Here is a 20,935-nt window from a genome sequence, read left to right as displayed (position 1 = left end):
GTAGGCTTGTTTTGCTATATACTTCCCTCTTAGAACTACTTTTGCTGCATCCCAAAGATTTTGAACCATTGTGTTTTCATTTTCACTTGTCTCCATGTATTTTTTTAATTTCTCTTTGATTTCTTGGTTGACCCATTCATTTCTTAGTAGCATGTTATTTAACCTCCATGTATTTGTGTTCTTTCCGGATTTTTTCTGGTGGTTGATTTCTAGTTTTACAGTGTTGTGGTTGGAAAAGATGCATGGTATGACTTCAGTCTTTTTGAATTTGTTGAGACTTGTTTTTTGGTCTAATATGTGATTGATTCTGGAGAGTGTTCCATGTGCACTTGAAAAGAATGTGTATTCTGCTGTTTTAGGATGTTCTGAATATATCTGTTGGATCTGTCTGGTTCAATGTGTCATGCAAAGCCAGTCTTTCCTTCTTGATTTTGTTTGAATGATCTGTTCCTTGATGTAAGTGGGATGTTAAAGTTCCCTACTATTATTGTATTACTGTCAATTACTTCCTTTATGTTTATTATTAGCTGCTTTGTGTATTTGGCTGTCCCCCCATGTTGGGTGCATAAATATTTATAATTGTTATATCATCTTGTTGGGTTGTTACATTTATGATTGCTATAGTCTTTGTTTTAAAGTCTATTTTATAAATATATTTTTTTAAGATTGTATTTATTTCAGAGAGGGAGTGCAAGCAGGGGGGAAGGGGCAGAGGGAGAGGGACAAGCAGGCTCCCCGCTGAGCAGGGAGCCCGATGCGGGGCTCTATCCCAGGACCCCGGGATCACGACCCGAGCCGAAGGCAGATACTTAACCAACTGAGCCACCCAGGTGCCCCTAAAGTCTATTTTATCTGATAGTATTGAGTTGAGTCAGACCAGACATTTGCCAGAGATGCAGTAGCACCAAACTGTGGGCTGCTTTTCCTGTGTTGTCCCCTGAAAAACTTTCATTGGTGGGGGGCCTGCAGTCAGACCAGTGGTTTGCCCCCAGCCCGACTAGTGTGTGTGGTTATCTTACCCTCTGCCCAGGGCAGGAGTCACTTTGGAGGGTCCTAGTCCCTGTTGGGACTGCTTGCCCCATGCCAGGCTTGTGGCTCCTCTATGAATAGGCTCCGGCCGAGGGCATATTGGAGGGGTAAGGTCCGCAGGAGAATGCAGGGGCCGGGTGAACGGTGTTAGCCAGCTTTGCACAGGTGTGCTTTGGGAGGGGACCTGGAGTGGAGGCCTGGCTGGAGGGGGCGTGTCCCAAGGGGCATATGGGGGCGGGGCGTACTGTTAGCAATTAGGTAGTGAGTGTTGGCACAGCGCTGGTTCCTGCAGGTGTCTGGGCTGGAGGCGAGGGGGGTGGGGGGAGGGGATGGCGCCCACCAGCTCCTTGGTTTCCAGAGGAGTCTCAATGATCCCTGCGCCTCCATCATGCACTCTCAGATTAGTGAACAAATCTGCCTCCCATGTGCCCCAGAGGTTTTCAAATTGCTGCTTCTGTGCTGTGTCTCTGCAGGGTTGTTTGTAGTGCTCTCTAAGGGTGGGGACTCTGTTTCCTCTCCCCTCCTGGCTCTCCCAGAGCTGAGCCCACTGATTGTCAAAGTTACGGGTTTAAGCCCTGCAGATTTTAAGAACCAAACATTTTGGGGATTTGTCTTCCCTGTGCGGGTTCCAGTGCCTGGGGTGCTTGTTGTGAGGGTCTGTTTCTCTCCTCTTTGGCACCCACAGTTCCCTCCCTCCCATGGACAGTCCCACAGGTCCCTTTAGCTCTCGACCACATCGCCACCCTTCCTACCCTCTTCTCTGCCTTTAGCTGTGAAGTCTGTTCTGCTAGACTTTGGGTCATTTTCTGGGTTATTTACACTGCTGTGTTACCTAGCTGTACCTGCCGGACAAGGTGTGCTTAGGGTCCTCCTACCCCACCATCTTCCCCAGAAATCTCAATCAACTTTAAAGTATGGAACAAAGGTCTTTCTAGAACTTAACATTACCCAAAGTGTTAGGTATTTAGGGGCGCCTCGGTGGCTCAGTCGTTAAGCATCTGCCTTCGGCTCAGGTCATGATCCAAGATCCTGGGATTGAGCTCCCCATCGGGCTCCCTGCTCAGCGGGAAGCCTGCTTCTCCCTCTCCCACTCCCCCTGCTTGTGTTCCCTCTTTCTCTGACAAAATAAAATCTTAAAAAACAAAACAAAACAAAAACCAAAGTGTTGGGTATTTAAATAAATGAAAACTACCTAAAAATGAAAAGGGGTCTATGACCCATATCCCGCTCAATTTCTTGCTGCCTCCGTAGTTTAGTTTTAACCCTAAAACTAAAGGGTTTGGGGGCACTCCTCAAGACCAGGACCTGATCCTGACCCCCTCACTTTTAGGAAATGAAAGGACAATCCACATGAGCCTCCACCAAATTTCCTCATGTGTCTTGCCATGATAGGATTCTGACCAAACTTAAGTTCCTCTTTCCCATTTCTGACTCCATACTTTTGTTCATGCTGTTCTCTACCAAGAAAGCCATTTCCCCATCCTCTGATCGCCCTTACTTCTCCCGTGAAGGCTACACTAGCTACTTTATAGTTTTAGGGGCAGAAAAGATGGCCTGTGTTAAATATCCGGTGCCTGTGTTCAGATTACACAGATTTGAGGATTTTTTTTCTTTCTGTCTATACATATCTACAAATGACTCTTGAATATGAGAATATTTACTAAATACTAGGAGTATTTAAATATGAGGCATTTACTCGTGACCAACTGAGGATTTTTCACCTCTGCTGCCCACACTCCCTTTGACCAACATGAACCAGAAGTTTCTCACCGCCCACTAGATGGCACTGCTTACTTGTTCAGCGGTGACGCTTAAAGGCTACTGTTCCAACTGGGACAAAGTAGACAAATCTTGAAGACACTCTCCTTTTGTAAACCATGCCACTTGCCCCTGCAGAGGTCTCCAATTAGGCTACACTGGGACTATGACGAAATATAACAGTGATCACTTTTAGTCTTCACATCTATAGCCTATTGGTCTAAAATGACCCAATAATAGCTGCTATTATTAGAGTTTGTAAGCCCTTGGCTCTTCAAGTATTATAACCATCCTAAGGCTGACTGCCCCAAGCTAGTATTCACCTTCATCTTCTAAAACAACAAAACTTTAATCACGACTCCCCACAAATGAAAAGGGACACCACCGAAAATGGAGATGAGGCTTTCTACAGTTGAGGGTAGAGACAACTTTCGGCTTCAAACAACCCTCGGGAAGCAGAGTAGCTGAGGCCCAGGGATACCGTGTGTGCCTGCAGAGAAATGTGAATGACCAGGCCCCTGAGCCCAAGTAGGGAAACTGGCCAACTCGGCCTCGCATGGCCCTGGAAAGACAGCACGGGACTGCTGGGCCGCTTCCCTCTTGGCTCTGCTCCGACGCTGGGAGAAAACTTCACCTAAGTCAGAACCTTCTGAGCCTCAATTTGTTTCAGTATCAAGTCGGCTTTAAAAATTATGGCACACAAAATATATTAAAAGAAGCAGTACCTACAAAGTGTTAAAAGCAGAACATAATGGATTTAATATTTTGAATTGATTTAGAGACAAAGTATTTTTATTATCTCAATAACCTTGATAAAACATGAGGGACAGACAATGGCTCTGAAGGAACGATCTTGAAAATATCTTGTTTCCTCTTAATAATGGTTTCCAGGCAGGAGGCGCGACCTGCGGTCACCATGGCAGGATAGCTGAGACTTCCTACATACCACTTAGTTTCTGAACGAAATGTCTGTTGTCCTTCTGTGAAAAGCTGACAGTGAGAAACTTCCTGGCCTTTCTAACATGCAGCTGGTTATCTGTGGACGACAGCGAGAGGCCACCACCAAGTTAAGTTAGGACAAGAGCCCGCTAAGAATCCCGTACAAGCAGAACGCGTTGTCATTCCGTGGAAACAGGCTATTTATTCCTAAATCCCACTCCGCACCTCAAGCTAAACGAAGACCCAGGAACACGGGGAAACCCGGCTGGCAGCGGGGCCATGTGCCGAGAGGCTGGGTCTTTCAATTAAATAAACAAGGGTTTTTTATTTCATTATCTACTCTAGGGAAGACACCGCGAGACTGCTGCAAAGCTGCCAGTCATGCTGGTCAAGAGGCACATACGTTCTATAAAACAACCAGATAAACCAGATACGAACTAGTGCGAGAGCTTCAGAACAACAGTAGAGCCGAAGTCCGTGAAACGCGCACTTGCTCTGGAGACGCTCAGAACGGGGTCCTGCCGAACAGGTCCAAGTGCCGACAGTGAGCGGAGGGCGAGGGGCCAGGGCACGCTGGCCGGGGGAGAGGGGATTGACTTAGAAAAGGTTCAGGTCAAAATACAGCAAAGCTCAGTTCCGGGAGAGAAATGGTGAGCTGCGTGAGTTTCTCCGGGGCATAAACTTTTATACTTTTTTTTAAGCAGGCTCCAGGCCCAGCCTGGAACCCAACGTGGGGCTTGAACTCACGACCCTGAGATCATGACCTGAGCTGAGATCAAGGGTCAGAGGCTTAACCGACTGTGCCACTCAGGCGCCCCAGGGGCACAAACTTTTAAAATTGGAAGTTTTGTGAGGAAGGTTAGGCAAGCAAAATATTCTGAATCTGGGATATTACAACACTGAGACGGACAAACTGACATAACTTTAACAGAATTGGAAGAAGTCTTTTAAGAAGCTAGTTTATTTTTGGTTTCACCCGCAGCAAGATGAGACATGAAAAAACGTGGCCTCCGCAAGCTCACTTCCATCTCATCCTCCTTCTGCCAGTTTCGTCGCCAAACGTGTGAGCGCAGTCCTACCCCTCGGCCCCACTGTCCCTGAGGTCAGTCTCGGAGGCAGTGTGGGGTCCGTCCGTCCGTGTGGCCCTCCCACAGTTCCATACAGTGAACAAAGTCTAGGCTTTAAACACACCCAGTGGCCTGTAGCCACGCGTTGCGCTCACGTTGTCCTCTTCCTCCCTCCCTTCCGGCTCCGGGATGGAACATCCAGGGACTCGGCGGAGCAGGGGGCGCGGGGGCGGCCCGGGGTACAGCCGCCCCCTGCCTGCGCACTGTCCGTGCGGCTGGGCAAGAGGGGGCACACTGAAACCTCAGGGGCTCCCTCATTGTCCTTCACCCCCCCCCCCCCGTCACAGGGGAAACGGACACAGGTCTTTAACAAACGCAAGGAATCACCTGGCTGAATCTCTTCAAGGGCATATTCAGGACTGACAACAGAGGAGCCACCCAAAACCTGCTTGTCAACTGCCAACCACATTCAACAAAGGTATAAAACACAATTACTTTATTGACTTCTTACAATCAAACACTGCCAACTACCATCACTTCCACTCATGCATCAGTAAAGAAAAGGATATTTCCTTAGTACTTTCAAATGATACATTTAAACAATAAAACAGAACTTAAAATGCACCCTGATTAATTATGTAAACTGGTAATTTAAAAAAAAAATAACAATTTGGTTCCTTTCTTCATAAAATGGAAATTTAAATATTTCTCCTGATAGTCTTGAGGTTCTCATTATGTCATGAGTAGTGCAAAGTGTGGCGCACAGAGTTTCAGCTAGAAAGGTGTGTCTTACGCACCTTACTCAACAAACGAAATGTGCATAACAAAATGCATAGAGTCAATGCATGATAGAAAGCATGTTTCAAATACAAGGTGGCCCCTCAGGCCGCCATATTATTTAGGCTTTGCATTATCATTTATGGCATTATAGATTAATTATACATAACAGACTTTTATACATTTTAACCCTGAAGATAAGAAAAATAACTGTTGCTTGAAAACGTTATTCCAGGTAGCCATTTGGTTTGTATCAGGAGAGAGGGAGCCCCCGGGAGCCTGGTGTCTGGCCCGTCTGGAGTCCTCAGCGCCCGGGCTCCGCCGCACACGGGACGCGTCACAGTGAGCGTTTCCCGGCCCCGCGCGGGCCCCCCCTCCCCGGCCCGTCTCTGCTATCGCCCCCCGTGTGGTTTTCCCTTTTTTTTCTGGATGAACTGTATTACTCTATTATTTTGTCTTGTCTCCTCAGCTCTTGTATGGCCTTCCGTTTCAATTATTCATAAACCCTTTCAGAAGATCCTCCGAGAGCTCCATAAGGGGAAGCTCCGGGGACGGGAAATCCAGGGGCGGGAGACTGGGTATGGGGATGTCCTTGGCTCTCCCCGCGCTCGCGGCCAGGCTCTGCCAGCCGGACGAGGCCTCGGCGGTCTCGGGAGGCGGCGGCAAGCTCCACAGCTCCGACTTTTCTACGAAGTCAGCATCCACACCCAGCTCCTTCTCTACTGCGCCCTTTAGAAGTCTGGCCTTCTCGGCCTTCAGCTGTTTATTTTCCTTCCTTAATCTTTCATTCTCAGCCACGAGGAACTCCACGTGCCTCTTCAAATCGGCGATCTTGGTCGCCTGCTCCTCTATGACTGTCTTATCATCTTTGGGGGCTCTGCTTCCGACGCGCGGCTCTGCCGGCTCACGCTTCTGCTCAAGTAAAAACAGGAGTGTGTCTGGGTCCCTGTCAAAGACCCCCTGAATTTCAGGCAGACGCTTCTCCGCGGAAGGGCCGTATTTCTCAGAGAGAAGGGGACTCTGGCCCTCGGCGTCCTCAGAAGAGGGCCTGGGAGATGCCTGCAGCTGGGCGGCCGCCTCCCTGTCTGTGCTCTGCTGGGCTTTCAGTCTCTCCTCCCGCTTGGCCCTTTTCCACCTCTCCTGGATGAGGAGCAGCTGTTTCATGTGGCTATCCCTTTGCAATTCCAGTGACAGATGAGCCTATTACGGGAAGGAAAGGGATCATTTAATATTTAAGTCTCTTTAGTAATATCCAATGAATATAATCCCAAGATCCTATCCTCCTTTCTGAACAACTTTGTAACACTTAAAATTTACATACTATGTTTGCTATTCAACAGAGCCTCAAATTTTTTTAAAACAAGTATTAGGTCTCAGCTGGGCCAGAGGCCACTCCCACCCACAGCAGTCACGGCCCGGCCACAAAGAGGGTCCCTGCAGGCCACAAAGGGGATTACGGAGGACTGCACCTCTGAGCCCCACAGGACATCTCCTACATAAGGCCACTCCGTCAAGACCAGGAGACGAAGGTGAACTCCCTAACAGACAAATAAAGACAGTCAAAATAAGGAGACAGAAGAACACATTCTAAATGAAAGAACAAGACAGATCCTCAGAAAAACAATTAAATAAAACAAAGATGAGCAATCTACCCCATAAACAGTTCAAAGTAATGGTCATAAAGATGCTCACCAAACTTGGGAGAAGAATGGATGAACGTAAGTCTTCAACAAAGAGACAAAAATCTCTCTACAATAAGAAAGTACCAAGCAAAGCAGAAGAATACAACAAACAAAAAATACACTATAGGGAATAAAGAGATTAGATGATACAGAAGAAGAGATCAGCCATCTGAAAGGGTAGAAATCACCCAAAATCAACATCAAAAGAAAAAAATTTTTTGGATGAGGACAGTTATTATTTGTTGCCCCTCTGGGGCAACAAAGCATAATAAGAAAACTTGTATGAAGAAATAATTACAACGACTGCAATAGCCAAACTGTGGAAAGAGCCCAGATGTCCACTGACAGATGAATGGATAAAGAAGATGTGGTGTATATATATATATATATATATATATACACACACATACAGCGAAATACTACTCAGCCATCAAAAGAATTAAATCTTGCCATCTGCAATGGTATGGATGGAACTAGAGGGTATTATGCTAAGCGAAGTCAGTCAGAGAAAGACAAATACCATATGATTTCACTCATATGTGGAATTTAAGAAACAAAACAGATGAACATAGGGGAAAGGAAAAATAAAATACGACGAGAACAGGGAGAACCATAAGAGACACCAAACTCTAGGAAACAAACAGGGTTGCTGGAGGGGATGTGGGTGGGGGGGATGGGGTAATTGGGTGACAGGCATTAAGGAGGGCACTTGTGATGAGCACTGGGTGTTATATGCACCTGATGAATCACTAAATTTTACCCCTGAAATTAAAAAAAAAAAAAAGGAATAGAGCTTTTTAAAAATAATTTTTATTTTATTTTATTTTTTAAAGATTTTATTTATTTATTTGAGAGAGAGAATGAGATAGAGAGAGCATGAGAGGGGGGAGGGTCAGAGGGAGAAGCAGACTCCCTGCTCAGCAGGGAGCCCGATGTGGGACTCGATCCCAGGACTCTAGGATCATGACCTGAGCCGAAGGCAGTCGCTTAACCAACTGAGCCACCCAGGCGTCCCAATAATTTTTATTTTAAAACAAAACAAAAAAGAAATAGCTGAGAACTTCCTTAACACAGGGAAGAAAACAGACATCAGGTCCAGGAATCAAAAAAAGCCCCAAACAAATTTAACCCAAAGATCCATACCAAGACATATTATAGTTAAACTGTCAAAAATTAAAGATAAAGTGAATCTTAAAAGCAGCAAGAGAAAAACAACTAGTTACATATAAGGAAATCCCCACAGGATTATCAGCTGGGTTTTTGTGGGGGTTTTTTTGGTAAATCTCTTTCCTCACCTTTGTAACAACATCTAATTTTTAAGGTGGTTTTATTTTATATCATTTCTGTACAGATCTTTGCACTCTGGTTTAGATGAAAACTATATAACCTCAACTATAAAATAACATTGGGATGTTATTAATTATATAAATCAATTTTATTTTATTTTTTTTTTAAGATTTTATTTGTCAGAGAGCGAGAGCGCACAAGCAGGGGGAGCGGGAGAGGGAGAGGGAGAAGCAGGCTCCCTGCCGAGCAGAGAGTCAGATGTGAGGCTCGATCCCAGGACCCCAGGATCATGATCTGAGCCGAAGGTGTCTAGGCCTAACCTACTGAGCCACCCAGGCACCCCTAAATCAATTTTATTTTCACCATCAAAATGACCACGTTCTATCAACAGCAGTGTAAAGTCTGCCATCACCGAACTGCAGCGGCAACTGGGAGGAGCAATATGGGAAACAGTTTGGCAATTTCAGAAATGAAAACACTTTTCCAACATACATGAGTTCCATAGAAAGACCAATGTGAAATATTCAAATACTAGAATAAAACAGAACAAGCATCCCATACTGTTCAATAACTGAACACAGCTACTCTTTCTTCAGCGACTGAACCAAGTGCAGGATGCAGTAGGACAGTGATCACGGACAAGTTTTCATAATTTCAGCACATTTCATTCTCAGTTTCTGGAGTAGAAACACAGACTGGAGAAGTGTCACTAAGGAGGAGGGGGACCAAAAAAACCCTAGGAGAGTTGACCACAGACCACGTGGTACAAATTTTAGAAAAGTGCAAAACTCCTGCCTGGAAGTGTGTTTTTCTGACCACCACCGTGAGGAAGACAGTGCAAAAATGTGATCATCTATTTTCCCCCTAAGGTCTTGTTAGGTCTTCTAACATCACAACCCTATTCACACTAACAATACTAGAGTCCTAATAAATAATATCAATTACGGTATCTGGAAGGAAATGGAGAACATGTTTTATTTGCCTGGTACTCTGTTTAGGACCAACTAAGGCCCTGGTCATTGACATGATCTCTCCTAAATGCCGGAAAGACTCTGGCCTTTTAAGATAAATGCTCTGGCTGGTGCTCATGTCTGCACAAAGCATGCCGGCAAGTCCCTGGGTCCCCATGCCAAGGGCAGAAACCCCTGGCGGGGGTGGGGCGGGGAGAAGAGGGAGAAGGCTGGCTCTCTCCCATTCCTCCCAAAGCAAGCAGGGGAGCGGCCGTGGGGCCTCAGCAGGACGCCCCATGACCTTCCGAGGCCAGCCCTCTGTGGAGCCGCCACAGAGGAGGAGGCTCAACCGGGGCAGATGTCACCTGCCGCACGAAGACCTGGAACACGAAAGGTGTCAATTCTTCGCAAATCGCTATACAGGTTTAATGCAATTCCATCCACATCACAGCAAGATGCCAGTTATGAAAAGAGGGAAGGCTAGGCCTCTGGTGGTAATGTTACAGTGAATCCTCTGCCAAAGAGATGTGTTCAGTTATTGAATCCTGAACCCTAAAAATTAGATGTTGTTACAAAGATGATCCAATCCAGTTAATGAATCCTCTGCCAAACAAGAGTAGCTGTGTTCAGTTACTGAACAGTATGGGATGCTTGTTCTGTTTTATTCTAGTATTTGCACTTTTCCAGAATCAGGTGGATTCTAAGCAAAAGGTCTGCAGGCCAGGAGCGGCATGATATATTCAAAGTGCTGAAACAAATCAATAAATACCCAGCAAGGCTATCATTCTGAATTGAAGGAGAGATAAGAGAGTGTCCCAGACAAAACAAAAGCTAAAGGAGCTCATCAGCACTAAACCAGTTACAAGAAGCATTAAAGTGGAAAAGAAAAGACCAAAACTAGAAGAAAACACATGAAAGAAAAAATCTTGCCAGCAAGGAAAAACACAGAAAAGGAGTGGACCAACCACGGATAAAGCTAGTATGAGGGTTAAAAGAACGAAGTCGACAAAATCTACTATAATTAGTTAAGGGACTCATTAAATAAGGTATAAAACAGATGTCAAAAACATAAAAACGTGTGTGCGTGGGGGTGATAAAGTGAATAAAAATGCACTTGCTTCTAGAATGCATTCAAACTTAAATCACCACCAACCTAAAACAGAGAGCTATATACATGCAATCATATAGGAACCTCACGGTAACCACAAATCAAAAATCTGTAACAGACACAAACAGAAAGGAATCCAATGATAACATTAAAGAAAGTGAATCACAAGGGAAGAGAGCAATAGAAGGAACAAGAACTGCAAAACAACAAGAAAACAATTTTTTAAATGGCAATAAATACACACCAACCGATAATTACTTTAAATGTAAACAGACTAAATGCTCCAATCAAAACAGGTAGGGTGGCTGAGTGGATTAAAAAAAAAAGGACCTACATACATGTTCCCTACGACAAACTTACTCCCAACCTAAAGACACACGGACTAAAAGCGGAGAAATGGAAAAAGATATTCCACGCAAACAGAACAGAATAAAAGCTGCGGTAGCAATACTTACATCAGGAGAAATACACTGTAAAACAAAAGCAGTAATAAGAGACAAAGGAGGGCGTTACACAATGATAAAGGATCAATCCAACAAGAAGAAAACACCTGGAAACATTTATGCAGCCAACATAGGAGCATAAATAAATACATAAACCTAAATACATAATACCTAAATACATAAAGCAAATATTAACAGACCCAAAGGGAGAAACTGACAGTAATAGAGTAACAGGGAACTTGAACACCCCACTTACACCAAAAGATAGATCCAGACATAAAATTATTAAGGAAACATTGGCCTTGAAAGACACATTAGACCAGATGGACTTAAATCCATCCAAAAACAATAGAACACACACTGTTCTCAAATGCACATGGAACAGTCTCCAGGATAAATCACGTTAGTCCACAATAAATTTAAGATTGAAATCATTTCAAGCATCTTTTCTAACCACCAGAGTATGTAACTAGCAATCAACTACAAGAAGAAAACTGGAAAAAACACAAACACGTGGAGGCTAAAACATGCTACTAAGCAAGGTCAATAAAAAGAAAAAATCAAAGAGGACTCCAAAAAAAGACACGGAGCAATGAAAACAACAGTTCAAAGACTACGGGACACAGCAAAAGCAAAAGGGAAGTTAAGAGTGATACTGATGACCTCAAGAAATAAGAAAAATCTCAATCTAACCTTTCAGATAAAGGAACTAGAAAAGGAAGAAGAAAGCCCAAAGTAAATGGAAGGAGATAATAAAGATCAGTGTGGCAATAAGTGAAATGGAGACTTTAAAAAATAGAAAAGATAAAAGAAACGAAGAGCTGGTTTTCTGAAAAGACAACAAAATTGATAAACCTTCAACAACACTCATCAAAAAAAGAGGACACTTACATATAAAATCAGAAATGAAAAGAGAAGTTACAACCAATACCACAGAAATACAAAGGATTATGAGAAACTACTACAAAAACTTACATGTCAACATATTGGACAACTAGAAGAAATGGATAAATTCTTAGAAACATATAACCTCCCAAAACTGAATCAGGAAGAAATAGAAAAATTTAAGACTGATTACTAGTACCTGAACTGAATGTGTAATAAAAAATTCCCAACAAGCAAAGATCCAGGACCAGATGACTTCACAGGTGAATTCTACCAAACATCTTTTTTTTTAAGAGTTAATACCTATCCTTCTGAACCTATTACAAAAAATAGAAGAGCGAGGACAGCTTCCAAATTCTGTGAGGCCAGCATTATCGTGATACCTAAACCAGACAAAGACGCTACAAAAAAAATTACAGACTAATATTCCTGATGAACACAGATGTAAAAATCCTCAACAAAGTATTAGCAAGCCGAATCAACAACACATTAAAAGGATCATCCACCACACCACAATCTAGTGGGATTTATTTCAGGGCTCCAAGGACTGTCAATATCTGCAAATGTATCAACCAGCTAATACCAGGTTAACAAAACGAAAGGTAAAAATCATACAATCATCTCAACAGAAGCAGAGAAAGCATTTGACAAAATTCAACATTTATTCTTGATAAAGAAGCTCTCAACAAAATGGGTTTAGAGGGAAGATGCCTCAACTTTTATAATAAAGGCCATATATGAAAAACCCACAGCTAACATCATACTCAATGGTTAGAAGCTGAAAGTTTTCCCTCTTTAGATCAGGAACAAGATAAGGGTATCAGCCCTTGCCACTTATTCAATGTAATACTGAAGTCCTAGCCCCAGCAATAAGAAAAAGAAATAAAAGGTATCCAAATTGGTAAGGAAGAAATAAAATTGTCACTATTTGCAGATGACAGAATACTATATAGAGAAAACCCGTAAGAAGCCACCAGGAAAGCGGTGCCTGGGTGGCTCAGTCGGTTAAGCGTCTGCCTCCGGCTCAGGTCATGATGCCAGGGTCCTGGGATCGAGCCCCTCATTGGGCTCCCTGCTCAGTGGGGAGCCTGCTTCTTCCTCTCTGCTGCTCCCCCTGCTTGTGCTCTATCCCTCTCTCTCTCAAATAAATAATAAAATCTAAAAAAAAAAATTAAAAAAAAAAAAAAAGCCACCAGGAAAGTATGAGAATAAATGATTTCAGTAAGGTTTCAGGATACAAAATATACAGTAATCCATCATGTTTCTAAACACTAGTATCAAAGTAGCAGAAATTAAGAAAACAATCACTTCTATAATTACATCAAAAAGAATACCTAAAAATAAATTTATAACCAAAGAGGTGAAAATGACCTATACTCTGAAAACTAAGACATGGATGAAAAAAAATTAAAGATGACACAAATAAATAGAAAGATATACTACTAAAATGTCCATATTACCCAAAGCAATCTACGGATTCAATGCAATCCCTATCAAAATACCAATGACATTTTTCAAAGAACTAGAATAATCCTAAAATTTATATGGAAACACAAAAGACCCCAAATAACCAAAGCAATCTTGATAAAGAACAAAGCTGGAGGCGCCTGGGTGGCTCAGTCGGTTAAACATCTGCCTGGTCATGCTCAGGTCATAATCTCAGGGTCCTGGGATCAAGCCCCAAGTTGGGGGGGGGGGGGCATCCCTGCTCAGCAAGGAGTCTGCTTCTCCCTTTCTCTCTGCCCCTCTCCCACTCATGCTCGCTCCCTCTCTGCCTCTCTCACAAAATAAAACCTTAAAAAAAAAAAAAAAAAGAACAAAGCTGGAGGTACTATACTCCAAATTTCAAGCTATACTGCAAAGCTATGTAATCAAAATGGTATGGTATGGCACAAAAACAGTCATATACATCAAACAGAACAGAACAGAGATCACAAAAATAAATGCACATATAGCTTATCTATGACAAAGGAGGCAGGAATATACAATGGGGAAAAGATAGTCTCTTTAATAAAACTGGCCCACTACATGCTAAAGAATGAAATTGGACCACTTTCTTACGCCACCCACAAAAATAAACTCAACATGAATTAAAGACCTAAACATGAGACCTGAAACCTAAAATTCCTGGGAAAAAACATAAGCAGTAAGTTCTTTAACACTGGTCTCAGTGATTATTTTTTGGATCTGCCTCTTCAAGCAAGGACAACAAAAGCAAAAATAAATGGGACTATATCAAAATATAAAGCTTTTGCATAAGGAGGAAACCATCAACAAAATGAAGAGGCAACAACTTACAATATGGGAGAAGGTATTCACAAATGATGAATCCAATAAGGGGTTAATATCCAAATATATAAAGCATTCATAAAACTTTATGAAAAAAAAATCCAAAAAATGGGCAGAAGACACGAATGGACATTCCTCCAAAAAAGACATCCACATGGCCAACAGACCCATGAAAAGATGCTCAACATCACTACCAATCAGGGAAATGCAAATGAAAACCACAATAATAAAGTATCACCTCACACCTGTCAAAATGGCTAAAATCAACAACACAAGACACAGCAGGTGTTGGTGAGGATGTGGAGAAAAAAGAACCCACAGCTGGCGGGAATGCAAACTGGTGCAGCCACTATGGTGGTTCCTTAAAAATTTAAAAATAGAACCACCATAGAACCCAGTAATTCCACTACCAGGTATTAACCCAAACAAAACAAAAACACTAATTCGAAAAGATCTCCGCACACCCTACGTTCACTGAAGCATTATTTACAATAGCCCAGATATGGAAACAACCTAAGTATCTATGGATAGATGAATGGATAAAAAAAGATGTGGTGTATATAAACGGAGTATTATCCAGCCATTAAAAAGAATGCGATCTTACCACCTGTGACAGCATGGATGGACCTAGAGGGTCTCACACTAAGCAAATAAAACAGGGATAAGATAAATACCATATGATTTTACTTGTATGCGGAATCTAAAAAGCAACTGAACAAACAGAAACAGACTCAAATACAGAGAACTGGTGGTGGCCACAGGGGAGGGGGATGGGTTGATGGACAAAATAGGTGAAGGGGATTAAGAGGTTCAAACTTCCATTATAAAATAAGTAAGTCATAGGGCGCCTGGGTGGCTCAGTTGGTTAAGCGACTGCCTTCGGCTCAGGTCATGATCCTGGAGTCCCGGGATCGAGTCCCGCATCGGGCTCCCTGCTCGGCAGGGAGTCTGCTTCTCCCTCTGACCCTCCTCCCTCTCATGCTCTCTCTATCTCATTCTGTCTCAAATAAATAAATAAAAATCTTTAAAAAAAAAAATAAGTAAGTCATGAAGATGAGAAGTACACCACAGGGAATCCAGTCATTAATACTGGAGTAACATTGTATGGTGAGAGATTGGAACTATACTTATGGTCACCACTGCCTAATACACAGAACTGTCAAATCACTATGCTGTGCACCTAAAACTCATGTAACACTGAATTATCAACTAAACTTAAAAATAAACAAACGAAAAAAAAAATAAACGAATGAATGAATGGCAGTTGAGGAAGAGAGAGACTCAGGAACATGCCCAAGGTCACAGAGCCAAAAGGCAAAGCTGGGGTGTGGACCAACCAGGGCAGGAGAGCCCCACTGTGGTAGTTTTAACACATGTCTATAAACTTTTGAACAGTCCTATCAAGAGACGGAGTCTAATACCCTCCCCTCAAACCTGGGTGAGCCTTTGTGGTCAATTCAAGGAACAATGCAGAAGGGATGGTGCTGGGAAACTTCAACTGCCACGTGGCCAGGTTACAAAGACCAGAAAGAGGAGGAGGAGGAGAACGATGCTGTGCTACCTGAGGAGCCCTAGCTGTCTCAGGCCGTACTAAGTCTCCCCAGCCCAGCACCAGACGGGAGAAGCCACCTGGGAGATGACATCATCAGCTGCCACCATCTGACTGCATGAGAGCTCCCCACCCCCTCAACTGACAACTGCCCAGCTGAGCCCAGTCAACCTGATTTGTGAACAAATGCCTATTTAAAAAGAAAAAAAAAACAAAAACTTTTATGATAACACAAAAACCTTATGATCTCCTTCCACTTAATGAAGAGTAAATCATCATCATGCCATATAGTTAATGAACTTACCTGTGTGTGAGCAGCTTCATGTGAAAATCTAGTAACTATGCTGCAAGAACCGTATGAAATGTTTGTGTGTCCTCAACATTGCTGAAGTATTCATTTACTGTGTCTGACACCGTGTGCAAGGCTTGTGTGGAAGCAGTCCACCTTTACATGGGCATCATGATGAAGTTTTCTTACTGTTTTATGACCTTGCTTTCAAAGAATTACATGACCATTTGGTACGCCTCTCCCGTAAACGGGAGAAACCACATATTAGCCTATCATCACAGGTAAGTGGGTTTTTAAAGATGTAACAATATTTCCAACACTGTATTATGAATATGACTGTAACACTATACACCATAAACATTCTATAATGAATGAGTCATACATTAGTGTTTAGGCTAGTCTACCATAAAGCAACCATATTGCTGCTTCTTCGTTATCAGTGCATGCATTGTTTGTTATACCTGCAAATAAATGAGTTCTTGTCACATTTTTATTTCTGATGTCTCATGTCAGTAATACATTTAACATCTACAGTACTGATGTCGGTACTAACAGACAATTCATCCTGTAAACAGGCAACAGAAACTTTAACCTATATAGAGTCAACAAATACAGGACAGTACGCTAACCGTATTTTCTCTTTCTTGTGATTTTATTATTTTCTTTTTTCTAGCTTATGGCTGTATAAGAATACAGTATATAGTCATGCAACATACACAGTATGTGTAATCAACTGTTAATGTTATTGTTAAGGCTTCTGGTCAACAGAATATCAGTAATTAAGTTTTGGATGGGGGGGAAGTTTAGGCAGACTTTCGACTATTTAGGAGGCTGGCACTTGTAAGCCTCAAGTTGTTCAAGACTCAACTGTATTTTCCACATTTTCTATGCTCAACGTGTTGTCAAGGAGTATTTGTGGAAACTTTCTGTTAACAATTTTCTACTTGTAAAAGTAACATATCCACAGTAAAGTGTGTGGGGGGAAAAAAGCTTTAATATTTTGTTTAAAATGCTATGGCATTCTGTTAACCATACTGGGTGCTTTAAAAAAAATTCTAAGTGAGAAAAACAGTGGTCTAAAAAATAATAATAATGACAATGTGATTCAATCAGAATTCTATTCTGATATGATGTTTTAAAAATTTTTAAACAAAAAAGCAAAAACAAAATAACTGGACCTTTCTATCTTAGATAAGCTAACTTTTTTATTCATAAACAAAACCCCATTCATTCAGAAAGTCAGAAGTCCTTTCCAAATCAACATATTGAGAACTTTTTTGAACAACCATACCCCTGTGAAATGCCATTTGTACTAAGCTTAAAATTAGAAAACTTTCCTCTTTAGATATTCATTCTACAACTAGTTAAGATCTTTTTTTAAAGATTTATTTATTAGAGAGAGAGATGGGGGGAGAAGGAGAGAGAGAATCCCTAAGCAGACTCCAGGCTGAGTGCAGAGCCCAGGGTAGGGCTCGATCCCAGGACCCTAAGATCATGATCTGAGCTGAAATCAAGAGTCAGATGCTTAGGGATGCCTGGGTGGCTCAGTCGGTTAAGCATCTGCCTTTGGCTCAGGTCATGATTCCGGGGTCCTGGGATCGAGTCCTATGTCAGGCTCCTTGCTCAACGGGGAGCCTGCTTCTCCCTCTGCCTGCCGCTGCCCCTGCTTGTGCTCTGACAAATAAATAAAATCTTAAAAAAAAAAAAAAAAGTCAGACACTTAACCAACTGAGCCACCCAGGTGCCCCAGCTAAAATCCCTTTTTATTAACAAGAGTTAAGGAGGCTCAGTGCATGTTTGTATTACATGGCTAACATGAGCAGTTCTATACCAAGGGAAGAGCACGGAATAGAACATAACTTTCAGGTTCTCTTGGTTCAGTTTGAGGAAGTGGTATTTCTTCCCTGCCCGCTGATATCCCCTAAGGATCTCCTTAATTCAATTAGACAAACACTACTGAGTATCTCCTATGTACCCTGCCACTTTTATAATTAGAAAATCATCTTTGGATAAAGGTATTTTCAAAACCTTTATCCAAAGATAAAGGCCCTCCCCAAACACAGAAGAAATTTAAAACCGTTGGTGAAACAAAATTTAAAGGTACCAGAACTGCTTAGGAATTCAGGAAAAGACAAATTCAGATTTAAATTATTTTTGGCATGCAAAGGGAAGGCCAACTGGTTTCCCCCTTGGCCAGACCTGCTTACTCTCTGTGAGCTAATGCTCAGGAGAGGCCCTAGAAGTCTCTAAGGAACACATCTGGTGATCTGAGATCTAGGAGTAACTAAGAAAAAAAAGAAGTTTCTGCATGCCATGTCTGGGACACTGACAGCAGTTCACTGAGTTTTAATTTCTGAAGTACTCTTCTCTTATCCAACTTATGTATTTTGGACTACGGTGTTTTGAGAGGGGCGCAATACTTTATTTTACACACAGTTCAAGTCTCCACAAGAAAATCCTTCTAATCCTTATCACAAATACTAAGAAATTGTCTCACCTGCTCAGACTGTGTGAGCTTCATGGCTTCAGAAAGATATGCTGGTTAAAAAAAAAAAAGGCACATTAATATGAGTGTCATAATCTTGTAATCAACAGGTCAAAGGAAGAGTTTTAGTACTCCTAGGACAAAAAGAACTGGTTTTAGAAGCAATTCTGCTACATAGTTATCCTGTTCCTGAACAGAAACAAGGTGGGGATTTTAAGACAGGATTCTTAACTTCTCCAAGAAAGAAGTCAGTGGTAATCAACTGGAGATATTCTCTACCCCATTTTGAAGGGGTTTTTCTTCAAAATCCTTGTAGGTTTCATAATTAAGAAAGTAAAGATGGCCTAATTAGAAATATAGGATCAGGAAGGATTAAAATTAAACAGGAACCTATCAAAACCCTACTACTCATTTTGATCACAAATCAAAATCAGAGACTGATTATTAGTGTCTTTTTACCCACATGAATACCTGGACTATATCATTTTGGCCTCCTATAGAACTACTTTTATTGAATTATTTCTGAGCTATCCCATCAACCTACCATGAATCAGGTAGTTAAGAGCCATAAGAACCTGCTGACTTATTTATTGTAAGCAAGTTGCTGAGGATAGAATAATGTCCTTTATGAAGACCATAAATAGTAATTCAATAAACTTCTCTCTGACCTTAGGATCAGTTCCTGGGTGACTTAATTTACTTGGATTTAAAAAGTCACTGTAAAAATCCCTAATTTTCCTCTCTGAGCTACCTTCTAGAAAGCTCAAAGCCAAGTTCTCCTTCTATCAAATAAGCAAGAACTCATGGTGCATTTTGTGAACTATGCTTCCAGGTACCCCTCATTTTATCTTTCTGTGGCTTCCTCATCTGCTTATTTCTTTTCTTTCTTTTTTTTTTTAAAGATTTTATTTATTTATTTGAGAGAGAGAGAATGAGAGAGCACATGAGAGGGGGGAGGGTCAGAGGGAGAAGCAGACTTCCTGCCGAGCAGGGAGCCCGATGCGGGACTCGATCCAGGGACTCCAGGATCATGACCTGAGCCGAAGGCAGTCGCTTAACCAACTGAGCCACCCAGGCGCCCTCATCTGCTTATTTCTAATTACATTTTATATTTTGCTATATTCCTCTCTAAGGCCTTTTATATACTGTGGAACAAAACGGTATAAATGACAAGTAATAAAATAATAGATCACGCACAGTCTCCATTTTTTATTTCTTGCTTACTATAAACTTTTCAATGTCTCTCATCCCTACATTAAGTTCCTTTTTGCCTTTTTGCAGATACTACAAGGCAATGTTTCTGTCCTCTTAATTCAAATATTTTAAATGGTTTTGTTGTCTGCCAGTTTCTATCATAGTCTTTAAGATACAGATTAACTGGATGGTCTCTCCCCAACAGAAAACAGTTGGTTCTATAGCCTTTGCTCTAGCCATACTTATATTTTTTTCTCAACTTTTGCCCTTTATTCCTATAGTAAGTCTGAATAGCTGCATACAGACTGCCTTCGGCTCGGGTCATGATGCCAGGGTCCTGGTATCGAGCCCCGCATCGGGCTCCCTGCTCAGCAGAGAGTCTGCTTCTCCCTCTCCCTCTGCCTGCTGCTTCTCCTGCTTGTACACTCTCTCTCTGTCAAAAATAAATAAACTCTTTAAAAAATATAAATAAATAAATAAATAAAATTTGGGTCTTAAGGGGCACTTAGCTGGCTTAGTCAGTAGTGTGTGACTCGATCTCAGGATTTTAAGCTCAGCCCCACGTTCGGTGTAGATCACTTAAAAACAAAATCTTAAAAATATGTACTTATAAATAACATAAATTTGCTCTTTTTGCTATTTGTGAAAAAAATGAAACCCACTTAGGGAAGTGGACTGTGTAAGACTACAAGTAAGAATTCTAACGACTGAGCCACCCAGGCACCCCTAACCACGTCAATTTTCAACTCCACTCTGAAACACAAGGCTATTTTTTTTTTAAAGATTTTATTTATGTAGGGCGCCTGGGTGGCTCAGTCGTTAAGCGTCTGCCTTCGGCTCAGGTCATGATCCCAGGGTCCTAGGATCGAGTCCCACATCGGGCTCCCTGCTCGGCAGGAAGCCTGCTTCTCCCTCTCCCACTCCCCCTGCTTGTGTTCCTGCTCTCGCTATGTCTCTGTCAAATAAATAAATAAAAATCTTTAAAAAAAAAAAAAGATTTTATTTATGTATTTGACAGAGCGAGAGAGGAAACACAAGCAGAGGGAGTGGAAGAGGGAGAAGCAGGCTTCCCGCTGAGCAGGGAGCCCGATGCGGAGCCCAATGCAGGGCTCGATCCCAGGAATCATGACCTAAGCCGAAGGGAGAAGCTTAATGACTGAGCCACTCAGGCGCCCCACAAGGCTATTTTTAACCAAGTCTGAAC

The 20,935-nt window shown here is 42.2% G+C and overlaps 1 protein-coding gene across 5 annotated transcripts in view; it reads right to left on the bottom strand.

Annotated features, from left to right (window-relative positions):
* Window positions 1-5,272: 5,272 nt before the first annotated feature.
* The window catches only part of LOC118020106 (nuclear receptor-binding factor 2), a 34,577-nt gene continuing 18,914 nt past the window's right edge, over window positions 5,273-20,935 (bottom strand). For all 5 annotated transcript variants that reach the window (XM_035020042.1, XM_035020015.1, XM_035020023.1 and 2 more), the window contains 2 exons: window positions 18,550-18,590; window positions 5,273-6,770 (listed from right to left, as the gene is read on the bottom strand). In XM_035020042.1, the coding sequence (XP_034875933.1) occupies window positions 6,060-6,770; window positions 18,550-18,590 (752 nt within the window). In that variant the 3' untranslated portion in view covers window positions 5,273-6,059. The remainder of the gene's footprint in view (window positions 6,771-18,549; window positions 18,591-20,935) is intronic.

The sequence above is a fragment of the Mirounga leonina genome, unplaced genomic scaffold, assembly GCF_011800145.1.
Source record: "Mirounga leonina isolate KUSES-001 unplaced genomic scaffold, KU_Mleo_1.0 Mir_109, whole genome shotgun sequence".
Lineage (NCBI taxonomy): Eukaryota > Metazoa > Chordata > Mammalia > Carnivora > Phocidae > Mirounga > Mirounga leonina.
The sequence above is the reverse complement of the archived record's forward strand: the minus strand, read 5'-3'. Positions and strand labels throughout refer to the sequence as shown.